Genomic DNA, 14,633 nt, shown 5'->3' with positions numbered 1-14,633 from the left:
CCGAGATTAGATACTTTTGCCACCTTTCCGGTTGGCTGTCAGTGTTGCTGTCAATATCTGAAGAGGCGAGAAAGCGCGGTGATGGTCAGGAATTTGGGAAGAGAGAAAGACAAAACACGTGTTGCTTTTCAATTGCTGCGGGATGAGACTTTACTGTTGAATTCGACTCGACTCTACTCTACTCTACTCTACTCTACTCTACTCTACTCTACTCTTCAAAAATTCTCTCAATCGGGTCAACAAAGCTCCCTCTACCCTGACAAATGCCAGCAATCCTTTATCGGCGTCATCATCCTCTCAAGCATCGTTGCCATGATCCTCACGAGACAATTGAATTCCCCGCTCGGGTGAGGTTCTGGCCGCAAGAGGTCTTCGTCAGCTGGTGCTCCTGAAAGGTTCATTAAAAAATGGCACACACACGAGTCTCTTCGCAGTGCAACAGACACAACCACATTAATTTTAATTAGCCATTTCCACGTCCACATGCTCCTGCGAGGAGTTCAAGAAGGTGGTTTGGGGTTCGGGGTGGTCCTTCCCGTTTTAGATCCACAGACACTATTAAACTGTTGCAAAACAGCGGCCAGACAAAGCGAATGTTTGTTTTGATGTGACGGTTGCTGCAGGGCCAAACCCTTTGGCTTTTTATTGTCCCACAAATTCCACCTCGCACACGAAAGCGCTGTCAGCGCGATGTTCTGCCTGAGAATTGCCCCCCCGCGACCATTGCAGACGGATTAAATAGCTGTGAAGTCAGCCGTACTAACTTGGCTTCTTTCTCTTTTGGTTTATTTGCAGACGTCAACATGGTCGCCGAACCGAAGCCACACCAAACGGGCCGGAAGCGCCAGAACAAGTCCAAAACCGGAAATGATTGGTAAGAAATTTTGTCTTTTTTATTGCTTGGTAGTCTGACAGAAGCTAAATCGGTCAATTTGGCAACCTTGGTGTGGATGTCAAAGCGCGGAATTAGGTTTTACACCGTGACGTCATTTGACAGCTCGTGTGCACTGTTTACATGGTCTTCGTCGATTGTCGACGATTTTCCCCGAACAAAATCGACGAGCGCGTCGAACTGTGCTAAGTCCATGTAAACAGTGCACTCCTTTCTAACCTCCAAATCGAGTCGGCGTAAAACCTAATGCAGGATTGCCAAAGTTATTGTTTTTGAAAATGTCAGAGTACAGAGTAGATTCGCTAATTCGATTGGAACTGCATTTAAATAAGCAAATCCTAATTCGCTGATTGAAACGACTGACAGCTGTCAAAAGCTTGAAACCACGTGCTCGGAAATCGTGGGTTGAAATGTCAACATCAGTTTGACAACTGGTTTTGACGTTTGAGTGGTTTTAAGATCGAATACATTCGAATAAGCGGACATTCGAAGAAGTGAAATTCGAATTAACACTGGAACGCCCAATGCATGTCCAACTTACACGGACGCCCAAGCCTCCCAAAAAAGGTGGAACGGTAACTTCAACTCGCTGGTTCTCGGGCATTACTCAACCAATCGGGACGATTCTTGTTTCCAGTGATTTGTAAGAATGTCTAGATGATCCTAAAATTTTGCAGAACTTGAATTGAACAAATCTGTAATTTCTACGACCGAAAACATCGTTCCACCTTTTTTAAAAAGACTGCCTCCGCGGAATTTTTTGATGATTTTTTTTTTACACGGGAAAAAAAAAGTTGGAACGATGATTTAGATCGCAAAAATTACAGATTTGATCAAATTAAGTTCTGCAAAGTTCTAGAATCATCTAGACATTCTAACAAATCACTGGAAAGAAGAATTATCTTGATTGGTTGAGTTGTGTCCGAGAACCATTGAGTTGAAGTTGCCGTTCCAACTTTTTTGGAGCCTTGGGCGTTGGAATGTTAACAAATCCGCTTTGTAATGCAAAAGAAAGTTGTTTTTCACCTAATATTTACTCATTCTTTATTTTTACAGGGATTACTACTACGATAGGTAAGTCTTCTAACGATTGTGCTCAATAAATAATGCATTACAAACAAATGTCTGGCAACACTACCGTCCCAACTTGCTTCCCTCGCGTTGCTCCACCGTCACCTGGCAACCCTGCGCAATCCGCAGGATGATAATTCCGTAGTTCTGCAGCGTCAGCTGGTCCATCGTAAGCGAGGTCTTCAACCTGTAGCTCCTCGCCAGATACGCCAGCATGATCTTCACCGGAAGCCACGCGTACCGATAGCCCAGACAGTTCCGCGAGCCGGCACTGAACGGCAGGAACGAATACGGATGCCGCTGGTCCGCTTTCTCCGGCAGGAAGTTCTCGGGATCGAACCGGTCGGCGTTCGGTCCCCAAACCTCCGGATCGCGGTGCAGCTGGTAGAACGAAATAATACACTGCGCGTTCTGCGGGATGATGTGGTTTTCATCCAACCTCACATCAGCAGTCGCCCTCCGTCCAATGATCGGTCCAACCGGGAACAATCGCATCGTTTCCTTGCACACCATCTCCGTGTACGTTAGCTTGTTACAGTCCTCCAAGCTGAACTCGGCGCCCTCGTCCGGGCAAACCGACATCACCTCCTGGTGAACCCGCTCCTGCACCTCCGGATGCATCGCCATCATCAGCATGATGTAGGCCATGGTCGTAGCGATCGCGTCATGCCCCGCGAAAATGACCTCGTCCAGATGATCGCGGATGTCCTCGTCAGCCAAATGATCCGGATCAGCGGCCGCCATCTGGTACACCATGTCGATGAAGATGCGCGGCTTGCGGGGGTTCTCCTTGAAGTCCGCCATCACCTCCGGGTTGATAAAGTCCTTCTTGCTGTCCATGACCATGCTGCTGAACGAGTAAAACTGCTTGCCGGTGCGGGCAAAGTCGCGGAAGTCGCGCGTCATAATGTAGAGGAGGTCCGGGTGCTGGTGCGCGGTGGCCATGCGCTTCGTCACCAGCGTTAGGTACTCGTCGATGTTCTTGAGGTACGCCACGGCGGCGTCGGTTTTCTGGAGATGGTAGTCCAGGCCGAGAACGGTTGCTGAAGAAAATTCCGTGTTAAAATCGAAACGATAATGTCCACAATCCGTACTCACCACTAATCGTATCCAGCGCCCACTTGCCCACCTCCAGGTAGATGTTCTGTTCCGGCTTGCCCACCCACCCCGCCAGCTGCTCCACAAACACCTGACTCTTCTGGTTGATCGTCGGCATAAATCCCTTCAAAATCGACGGGCTGAAGCACAGGTTCAGCATCTTCCGGTGCGCCTTCCAGGTGTGCGCCGGCTGCGTCAAAATGCCCTTGTTCACGTTAAAGTACCGATGGAAGTTCGCCCGATTCAGCATGTCGTTGGACTTGAGCACCGCCTGGGCGTGTTCCGGTTTGTGCAGAAACAGACACAAGTTCTGACCCAGCCAAACGGCCGCCGGCGACCGGTAGGTGCTGGTGATTTCCGTCAGCACCTGGTGCAGCTGTTCGGGGGTTGATTTGCCGAGGAATTTGTACCCGGCGCCAATCAGCGGGTACGCCTTGGGACCTTCCATGCCGCGGGCAGCATCGTACTGCTTGCGGCGCGTCCACCGGATGTAGAACGCGTAGAACGCGATCCACGAAAGTAGGAAGACAAGCCACTCGGTTACCATTGTTGCGCGATCTATTCCGTAACGTTTGAAGGATAGAACTAGAACCGGCTTCCAAAGAATTCAGTAGCTTTTATACCAACCATAATAGAAAACGGTGTAATTCCTACAGTTTGCCGAAATTCCCACAGCGAGAAGCTTCCCCATCTCTCCATCATCATCAGAATGTCCCGCGCTGCAGAAATGACGGATCGATCTACAGTGAAGTATTGCCCAGCAATCAGGGAATAACAGCTCTGGCTCTCTATCTGAATCAGACTGCTGTGGAGAGCGACGTGACGTGACTTGTTGAGACGCGCAAGTACGATAACACTCTTAGGACGCGTGACGATGGCTGGGAAGGAAACCGGTTTTGAGAGTGAGGCTGTCGATACGGTAACAGGGAGTTACCAGAGAGAGAGTGTTATGACTGTTTGCGGAAGAGTTCTGATGCAAGTGCAGCGATACAGGGGATATCTTGAGTTGCATAATGTGAAATTGTTTAATAAACTATTTTTAGTTTGGATGATAAACCAGAACAATATGTTTTTCACGATCATGTGCCTAATAACTCATTGTTATTCACTATTTATCAAACACAAGCAGGGGTAAATGCGTATTAATATCTTTCTCTGGCATTTAAAAAAAAAACTTTTTTTGAACCTTTGCAAAATAGAATCAAGGAGTATTCAAGATCAAAATCTGGTTTCATACCAATGCCATTTTTGGTTTGTTCTGACATTTAACAAAAAATAAGTTCGGTATTTATTTCAAAACAGTTTTATGAAATCACATTCTTCTGAAATTGCACAAAAATTTCGTCCAATATTTACAACGCCATTAATTTTGCAGCAAGACAAATGCTTTCATTAGAAATGATGTACAGTCCAGACTCGATTATCCGAAGGCCTCGGAAAAATTCCGGATAATCGAACCACGAAAAAAAAATTATTTTTTTCGTTGTCTTATTGATTTAATAAGCAATCAAAATAGGGTCGCAGAACTCAAATTTGATGTCAAAAACAAAAAAAAACGAAAAACATTTTTTTTCCGTGATTCGATTATCTAAAGTCCCATTCAAACGAGTCTGGACTGTAATTAAAAGCTGAGCAATTAATTCTCCATCAAACCTGGAAATGGATTTTACTTATATTTTCTGATTTGGCTCAAACTTTGTTGGGGCCTTCCCTTTGACCAAAGAAGTAATTTTGTGGCATTGGTTCACCCATAAAAGTCTCCATACAATTTTGGCAGCCAACAATGGTATGTAAATATTCGAATATCTGTAACTTTTCAAGGGATTTTTTGATTGATTTGGTATCTTCGTCAAAATTGTAGGTATTGTTGACGACTATTCAGAAGAAATAGGAACACGGAAAAAAATTGGTGATTTTTTATTGATTTTTTTTTAATATTTCAATTTTCCAAAATCCGTATTTAAAAAAAATATGTTATGTTTTAGGCGACAAAAACCCGTATCTTTTAAGCCATTCAGAAGTATAAACCAAAATTTCGCCGACGAGCTTTGATTTTATTTAAATAGTGATTTATGTTAAAAAAAATACATTTTGTACTTAAAATTTGTTGACCTCTTTTAATATGTAAAATCCAATTTTAAATCGAAATGTACTCATTTTTTTATGTCATTGCTCCGTTTTGAAAATTTAGCCATCCAAAGTTAAATTTGGTCCGAAAAATTCCTGTTTTTTTTTCTTTTTAAAAAAGTGTCCATTCATGACAATCTTTTTTTCGAAAAGTTCAGAAAATTTCCTTCAATTTTGCAAAAAAAAAGCAAAAAAAAAACAATGAAGATTGGAACTCTGGTTGCTGAGATACAGCGGCTTAAAGAAAACGAAACAAGAAAATTGAAGTTTTCTAAATCTTACCCAAATAACCCTCCAATTTCTAATGTCGGTATCCCAGCAACTAATGGTTCGATTTCAATGTTAAAAATGAAACATTCGTAAAATTTGCCGATCTTTTCGAAATTAATATTTAAAAAATAATTAAAACTAACATCTCAAATGAGCGAAATATCTAATGTTTGGCCCTTTTTAAATGTTAGTCTTGATTCAATAAAAATGTTAATATATCAAGTCAGAAAAAAATACGAAATTTTAAAATTAAAAATGTTGTTCTAAATAAAAAATGACTCTTCTGGGTTACTTGAGATTCGAAAAAAATATAAGGGCAAATGGCAGATGTTTTCAAACATTATTTTATGTTTTTTTTTAATGAAAAATACGTTTTTTTGAAATTTTGAGTACGCCATCAAATTGAGCGTCCAATTTTACATAAAAGTCTCTTTGACACCAAATTTTCAGGCTGCAAATGATTGAAAATCACGAATTTTTCGCATGTTCAAAAATGAAAGGGGTTGTACCGCCCCTCCGTCACGAGATATCAAAAAATGGAGCTTGGATTCGTGATCAGGGACATAAGTTACTCCATAGGACAAAGTTTCACGCAAATCGCAGACAGATCAAAATCAATCACCCTCCTAACATACTTTATGGATGACGCCTAAGTTACGAGTAATAACATGTTTTACAAGAAGTGAATAAATATGATTTTGTATAAAATAATCATTTGATTTGTTCAACTCATAATTATTCTTAAAATTTATTTGTTTCATTGAAATTTTTAATTTTCTTTGAACTTCAAATGATAATTTTCTAAAAGATTTTCAACAACAGAAGAAAATCTTTTAAAATGTTTCTATAGAATATATTTTTAGCTAGAAAGGAAAGAAAAAATACAATTTGATGTTTGGTCCCTTGGAATGAAAAAACATGGACATTTTTAAGAGTTTTGAGCTCAATTTGAAAGATAATTTTCTTCAAAATTAAACCTTTAACTTATGAAAACGACACTGACACAATCTTATTTCCTCATAAATCAAATTATGTTTTTTTCGCTAGGTGTAAACAGTTTACAAACTTTTCTGGAATACATTATCCACTCCACTTCACAAACACACTTTTACACTCTCTCCCTCACTCTGCATCACTGCAAACGCCATCAAGCCAGATAATTTTCCAAAAAAACTTTTGATGGACTTGAAACCAAATTAGAGGCACTCTCAAAACAGAAGAAAAAACTTTCCAACTTGCTGCTGCACCAAGCTAATGGACCGCTAAAATGAGTTTTCTCCTCCCTGCCATCGCCATCCTCACGGAAGCTCGAAATTAGGTGAAAATTTCAACGGTTAATCTTTGGCCACCACCCTTCTGACCTTTTCCCGTGATCCCTCATGAAGGCAGTTTTTTTCTTGCTCTTTCTGGTTGAATTAAAAAAAAAAGGAAAAAAGTTGAAAAACAGCACCACTACCGGAGAGAGAGGTGCACACTCAATTTAATTCAATTTCATTAAAGTGATTTATTTCCCTTCGTCTGGATTGTTCCGCTGTGTTTTTCCTTCCATTTTCAGTTTTCGCTGCCCCGAAAACATGCCGACCGGTGTATTTTTCATCGGATAAATCTAATGAACGCACAAAATCGTTTTCCATTATTTACGCTACGCTTTTTTATTTATTTTCATTTTCCATCATACATTTTCGGTTGGCCGTCCTTCAGAGCACTATCCCCTCCCGGGGACAGGACTTTCCGTGGGGAGCGGGCGAAACAGGACGATATGGCGAGGAGGTCGTTCATAATTTAACAATATTTTTTTTGGCATATGAAAATACATTTTTTTAAAGTTCTACTTTAATTTCTTTCTAAATTCACTAAAACAAACTTTTTACATCATAAAATAAAAAAAAACTTAAAAAGTGATTTAGTTATGGTCGACCCATTATTACGAGATAACCTCCACAAATAAACAAACAAATTACAACACGAGTCATCGGAAACGACAACCATCAAAAAAAGGGAGCGAGTGAGAAGGGAAGGGAAAATGGGAAAATCTCAGCCACTTCTGTGTTAGAAGCGGAAAAGCGGGGAAAGTGGGTGGAAAATTGGTTTTGTTTTAGCGGAGAAGCAGCAGCAACATCAGATCGAAAAGATAAGTAATCAATTATTTATGAAACAATAGCGATTCGATTGTGCCAATTTCACTTGCTCGCGATCCTAGACCCTGAACTGGACGGGGAAAGCAACAGTCTGAGGAAATAAATGTGTGTTGCTGGGGGTTGCAATGGAGAGCAGCTTTTCCAATCCGACGAGGGGAGGTTTAATGCTCATAAATAAATGAAACAACCTCATAAATCTTTAGAGGTAATCTTTTAATAATGTTGATTTTAAAATTTATGAGATTTCATCGGTTGCTTTATGAGGTTTGGCATTCATTGAAAGGGCATTACGTTGTTACTGCTTAAAAGATTTCATCTAAGATGGGAATTGATAGAAATTTCGAGATTTAGAGATTTCAATGTTTTTTTGAACCTGAAATCCTTATTTTTTAATCAAAAATACCTTTTTACTTTATTTCAAACCAAAAATAAATCAAAACGTGTCTCAATACTTTTACATACATATAATATTACATAGAAAGAAACTATAAAATTCCAAATCTAAGCTTGGATAAAAAATAAATTGAACTGTAATCGATTAATAAATTTTAACTTCTTTGTTAAGATGTGGGATGATCAGAAAATGCTTTTTGACAGACATGAACTGATACTTCCCCAACATTTGCTTTCTTCAGAGACCTAAGAAGCCATTTTTGTTATGGAATATTAAGATATCCTATTCGTATGAGCAGCTGTAAAATTTGGCCAAAGGGAAAACTCCTAGAAATTTTTAGGTAAATTCGACAAAATAAAAATGGCAAATCGTTTATGAAATTTCTGTATCATCAAATACTATTAACCCAGTAAATTGTTTTCAAAGCCTACGTCAATCGATTGCTGAGTTGTAACCCAATCTTCCGCTATTAACCTACAAAGTGGTCACCCACTCCCACATCCTGTTCCTTCGTCAAACCGTCCAAGTCCCGATAAAAACACCTCGTCATCATCAATCATTTAGTTGGCCGTCAGCCTCCCCCCCTTTCAATTAATACCGTATTGATCAAATAATTTAGCATAAACCATTTAAGGGATGACTTTTCGATAGCGCTGCTCACCGTAAGCCGCCAAAGGATCAAGTTTGAGCTGTGAAAATGCCGCCAGGAATGCCGTGCGTGGAAAACTCCCCCTCCGGAAAATGCTCGCTCATCCGAGTAATCTTTCCGAGAAGTCGAAGAAAGCTGATCTGGCTTCTTCGCACCCCGGTGTGGAGTGAACACAAAAGTGTGCGGGGGTTCATGAAGGAAGCAAAACCGACAAGTTTTCTTGGCTTTTGTGGGTGTCGAAGGTTCCCAAACCCGAACGATGATAAGGCGTTTTTGGCACTTGGGTGATGTGGGAAATATTTTTGATTTGGGAGGGTGATGAAGTTTTCACGTTCACGGATCGATTGATAAAGTATTCTTCAAACATGGTGGATAGGAGCTGTTTTTGGGGAAAATATTTGTAAGTTTATCAAAGGATTTTCTGGACAATTCCCACAAATATTTATTTCCAAGCTTAAACCACATTATTTTTCCTGTGTTGAACAGTGTTTTAAATAAAATTATTTAAGAGATATTATCCGCCACTCACACAGCAGTTGCCTCGACTCCTCTTAGATTTGTCGTGCAATTTTGTCCTCCTTAAAGATAAATTTGGTCCCTGATAACACGGTGACAATAACAAAAATCGTTACGGTTATTAATTTTCACCTAAAGAATCGAACCAGGAGGTATCTCTTAAGATATCCCAAAATTTTAAATTTTTATTGCCACCCGACTGTCACGAATCTGACGGAGGGGCTATACGACCCCTGTAATTTTTGAACTTGAAAAAGACGTGTTTTTCTTTGTGTTTTTCAATCATTTGCAGCCGGAAATTTTGAGTATTTTGAAATTTGGTGTCAATGGGCTTTTGTATGAAATTAGACACCAGATTTAAGTATTTACGAGTTACGGAAATTGCTTTCCGCATAATTGATCGACGCCACCAACATCGTCAGCACAGCCGCGAACTGCCCAAACTGCGAACAAAGCTAAACTTCGTTTACCTCGCCGCGATTAAAGCAAGTAGCTCGATTAATGCTTTGCAAGCAAAACCTCAGTACCTCGTGTGTGAGGCTCTGGGGGACTTTTCGATCACAATAAAATCAGAACGTTTTGGACCGTCAAACTCAACACTTTGGAGTAATTAATTTAGAGAAAACCATCCTTGCATAATGGGACCTTTATAACTGGCGCAGTCGAGTCTTCGCCGGAAGGTGGCTGTGCCCAGTGATTGAAGTGGTCGTTCGCGAAAATCTCGGTAGTGAGACCGAAAGTGCAAGTTAATGCGAAAAACACGGCAGTTGTTCATTCAGCAGAAATTCGTCACCAACGGCTCTGGAGATCAGGAGTGAAGCAGCCAAGGAAATTACCTGGTGAAGCAGCCACCGACCGAAGAAGATGAACCAACGTTATCCGCTGGATACTTCGGCAAGAGCCGTGATACCATCGTGTGCACATCGCGAAAAACTCAGAACCGAGTTCAGGAGCGCAGCTCGACATGGATTTCAACACCTTCGACGAGGAGGACAAAGGACAGCGTTACCCGGATTTTCAACAAGCAACAAAATTCAAAGTGAAAAAAAAATCTAAATTCAAAATTCAAAAATACTTTTCCAAATTTGATAAGTTAAGTGAGTGTGTGTGAATGAAAACAAAATCAGCAATTCGAAAATCATTTAAATAATTCAGCATGACCAAATTAACTAATTTGACAAAAGAAAAAAAAAACAAAATTCAAAATTTATTTTTTAGTAGGTGCATGAGTGAAAAAAAAACAAAGAAAACTATTTCAAAATTATGTAGCAAAAAAAAATTCAGTTAATCGAGTGTGTTTGAAATTGTTGTGAGGAAACATTACAATGAAATAATAGTTTGTAATAGCTAATTACAAGCCTCAATTTGTAATTCAGAGTTACAAAGGTGTAATAAATGAAGATGTAATTAAGGATTACGTAATCTTTGATTACAAATATTTGTAACACTTAATTACAAAACAGCAACAACTATAATGTTTCAAACATCACCAAAGAAGCTTGAGATATTTCAAACACGCTGAGTGACCTGTTTGGTAGTTCTTTCCGATGGAAAATTTATGTGCAGTCGATACGGATCGGGACGATCCTTTCTTGGTGAGGGAGCAGTTACGGAAATTGCTTTCCGCATAATTGATCGACGCCACCAACATCGTCAGCACAGCCGCGAACTGCCCAAACTGCGAACAAAGCTAAACTTCGTTTACCTCGCCGCGATTAAAGCAAGTAGCTCGATTAATGCTTTGCAAGCAAAACCTCAATACCTCGTGTGTGAGGCTCTGGGGGACTTTTCGATCACAATAAAATCAGAACGTTTTGGACTGTCAAACTCAACACTTTGGAGTAATTAATTTAGAGAAAACCATCCTTGCATAATGGGACCTTTATAACTTACGTATATATCATCGAGAAAAATACAAAACTAGTTTCAAAACCTCTGCCAGTTACTAAACCGTAACAAAATTTGGGACATGTAATTATATGGGAAATTGGATGTTGTTTTCAAATCAGGAATAAACTCGATGTGTGATATTTAACCCACTACTGCCCAATATTTTTTTTAATTTGTGTTGTTTCCCGTGACGTCCTAATCATTTTGAGCAACTTTTCACTGAAAAAAAAATCATAGCAATATTACATCTGGGAAGGGGTACATCTTTTATGTCAGAAAAAATGTGTAATTTTACCTCTGAAAATGTTTATTTTTACCTCTTTTCTGCTGTAATGTCACTAAAGCTTCCAAATTTACACTTTTTTTTCTGTGTTGTTCTACGAAAAACTTTACTTCTCTTGTTTTATGTTTTTTTTTATTTTTTTTTAAGTATTTTTATTTGCTTTTATTTTGTTTAGTTTATGTTTTTTTTTTGTAGTTTTTGACCTTATCTACCACATCCTATCATTCCATTTTGCATTTTTATTTTTTTCGTTTTTTTACAGTCATTTTTTTCAATTTTTTGCCTGTTTCTCACATTTTCTGCTATAGACTGCACAGTTAAAAATAATGTAATTTGGAAGCTGTAATTTTGGAAGGTTGAATATTACCTCTTTTATGATGTAATTTTACCTCAATTTAAACTGAAAAAGTGACATTACACCAGAAAAGTGGTAAAATTACACACTTCCAGATGTAAAATTACACCTTTTTTCTGACATAAAAGAGTACCCCTTCCTAGATGTAATATTACCATGATTTTTTTTTTCTGTGTGGCACCATAATCATTTGAATTGTAAAAAATGCGTAGAAGCGTAGTCTGGGATACAACAAAAATTACTGCATACTAGTTTTTACTTAAAATATAGGAAATGTTAGTAAAAGACACAGCCAAAGTTGACCCATATAAAAATGACATTTTTTTAAACATAGGGAAAATAAAAAATAGCAACACAACACAAGTAAAATTTCCAACCCTGGAATTTTTTAAAATTTTAAGAGTTCTTTTTTCCAATGCTTTTCTAAGAACAAAAATTGCTTGAGAATTTGATTTTTGTCGAATTTTTAGATCGAAGCCCGTCTAAAGGCGGGGTTCGGTTGTAAAGGGTTAATATGGAACAACATCATTTTAATTAAATATCGTGTTCCAGGGTTATTTTTTAGCGAGTAACAATGTTTTACAAAATTGTAGAATAAACAATTGAAAAAAAAAATGAATGCATAAAAATAAAGTATTTGCTTGCAACTATCATGAGTTATCACGATTTTTCGAAAAAAGTAAGTGCGTCCAAGATCCGAGATTTTTCCTGAATCCCGTTTTTTTTTTTAATTTTGTCTCGAATGGCTTGAAACTGTAAAAATATGTTATGTCCGCAAAATGCCTTACTTTTCAAAAATATTGTATGTAATTTTTTAAATATATACTAAATAGATTTGATACTATATTTACGCATAACTTTTTGGAAATATAGCAATTCTCTGAGATTTCGGTCATTCGATTTTATTTTGTATTTTTTAATCCAGCTGAAACTTTTTTGGTGTCTTCGGTATGCCCAAAGAAGCCATTTTGCATCATAAGTTTGTACATATAATTTTCCATACAAATTTGGCAGCTGTCCATACAAAATGGGTAATTCTCTACCAACTCACACGAAATCGGGAAAAGTTGCCCCGACCCCTCTTCGATTTGCGTGAAACTTTGTCCTAAGGGGTAACTTTTGTCCCTGATCACGAATCTGAGGTCCGTTTTTTGATATCTCGTGACGGAGGGCGGTACGACCCTTCCATTTTGAACATGCGAAAAAGAGGTGTTTTTCAATAATTTGCAGCCTGAAACGGTGATGAGATAGAAATTTGGTGTCAAAGGGACTTTTATGTAAAATTAGACGCCCGATTTGATGGCGTACTCAGAATTCCGAAAAAACGTATTTTTCATCGAAAAAAACACTAAAAAAGTTTTAAAAATTCTCCCATTTTCCGTTACTTGACTGTAAAAAAATTTGCAACATGTCATTTTATGGGAAATTTAATGTACTTTTCGAATCTACATTGTCCCAGAAGGGTCATTTTTTCATTTAGAACAAAATTTTTCATTTAGAACAAAATTTTTCATTTTAAAATTTCGTGTTTTTTCTAACTTTGCAGGGTTATTTTTTAGAGTGTAACAATGTTCTACAAAGTTGTAGAGCAGACAATTACAAAAATTTTGATATATAGACATAAGGGGTTTGCTTATAAACATCACAAGTTATCGCGATTTTACGAAAAAAAGTTTTGAAAAAGTTACTTTTTGCGTTTCTCTTTGTTTCGTCGTCCGTGTCTGTCGCGGGTGACCATGAACGGCCATGATCGATGACGACCAACTTTTTCAAAACTTTTTTTCGTAAAATCGCGATAACTCGTGATGTTTATAAGCAAACCCCTTATGTCTATATATCAAAATTTTTGTAATTGTCTGCTCTACAACTTTGTAAAACATTGTTACACTCTAAAAAATAACCCTGCAAAGTTAGAAAAAACACGAAATTTTAAAATGAAAAATTTTGTTCTAAATGAAAAAATGACCCTTCTGGGACAATGTAGATTCGAAAAGTACATTTGATTTCCCATAAAATTACATGTTCCAAAAATTTTTACAGTCGAGTAACGGAAAATGGGAGAATTTTTAAAACTTTTTTAGTGTTTTTTTCGATGAAAAATACGTTTTTTCAGAATTCTGAGTACGCCATCAAATCGGGCGTCTAATTTTACATAAAAGTCCCTTTGACACCAAATTTCTATCTCATCACCGTTTCAGGCTGCAAATTATTGAAAAACACCTCTTTTTTCGCATGTTTAAAATGGAAGGGGTCGTACCGCCCCTCCGTCACGAGATATCAAAAAACGGACCTCGGATTCGTGATCAGGGACAAAAGTTACCCCTTAGGACAAAGTTTCACGCAAATCGAAGAGGGGTCGGGGCAACTGCTGTGTGAGTTGGCGGAGAATTACCCACCTACAAAAAAAAGTCGTTTCTTGATTTCTTGAGATATTTTTCAAATTGCGGTTTTCGAAAATTTCACATTCATTAATTTATGTCAAAATTACGATTGTATAATACTTTTAATTCATGTATCATTTGAAACAAAATTAATTCCAATATAGTTCAACAAAGTTTCTATACTTTCTTCACAATAAATTATAAACTGAAGTTGGAAAAACTTTGTTTGATTATATAATGTTTTAGTCTAAATCTGAATCTGCCCTCAGAATTGAGCCAAAGTGTAAAAATATCGATTTTTGGTCATATTTTGGGTTTTATGATAATTTTACATAGAAACCCAAAATATGACCAAAAATCGATTTTTGACACTCTGACTCAATTCTGAGGGCAGATTCAGATTCAGCGGGAAAAATTACATGTAAAAACATAAAGTTGGAAAATTTTCGAAATTCGTTAGGGTGGCCCTTTTCACTTTTCCCTTGAAAATTAGACATTTTCAAATGAAGATATCTCGAGTTAAAAGGAAAATACCCTTGGGATTTTTTCAGCGTTTGTAGTGCTAATCT

At 38.1% G+C, this 14,633-nt stretch overlaps 2 protein-coding genes across 2 annotated transcripts in view; one reads left to right on the top strand and one right to left on the bottom strand.

Moving 5' to 3' along the window:
- The window catches only part of LOC6043145, a 179,835-nt gene that overhangs the window by 113,083 nt on the left and 52,119 nt on the right, over positions 1-14,633 (top strand). The window contains 2 exon segments of the mRNA XM_038261680.1: positions 796-874; positions 1,949-1,966. Coding sequence (XP_038117608.1) covers positions 796-874; positions 1,949-1,966 — 97 coding nt within the window.
- LOC6043147 (probable cytochrome P450 313b1) lies at positions 1,979-3,845 on the bottom strand. The gene is made up of 3 exons (XM_038261681.1): positions 3,689-3,845; positions 3,062-3,619; positions 1,979-3,006 (listed from the first exon to the last, which is right to left on the bottom strand). Exons 1-3 carry the CDS (start codon positions 3,750-3,752, stop codon positions 2,027-2,029), a joined length of 1,602 nt encoding a protein of 533 aa, XP_038117609.1. The 5' UTR covers positions 3,753-3,845; the 3' UTR covers positions 1,979-2,026.

This window comes from Culex quinquefasciatus, chromosome 3 (genome assembly GCF_015732765.1).
Source record: "Culex quinquefasciatus strain JHB chromosome 3, VPISU_Cqui_1.0_pri_paternal, whole genome shotgun sequence".
Lineage (NCBI taxonomy): Eukaryota > Metazoa > Arthropoda > Insecta > Diptera > Culicidae > Culex > Culex quinquefasciatus.
Note: the sequence above shows the minus strand (reverse complement) of the source record. Positions and strands in the feature narration are given on the sequence as shown.

What these genes read in the sequence shown, in the direction of transcription:
- LOC6043147 (XM_038261681.1), bottom strand. Translation starts at nt 3,752, where the DNA reads ATGGGGAAGCTTCTCGCTGTGGGAATTTCGGCAAACTGTAGGAATTAC. An exon ending in TTACACCGTTTTCTATTATG is followed by an intron (nt 3,620 to 3,688) that starts GTTGGTATAAAA and finishes GTTACGGAATAG; the next exon opens with ATCGCGCAACAATGGTAACC. An exon ending in GGCGCTGGATACGATTAGTG is followed by an intron (nt 3,007 to 3,061) that starts GTGAGTACGGAT and finishes AATTTTCTTCAG; the next exon opens with CAACCGTTCTCGGCCTGGAC.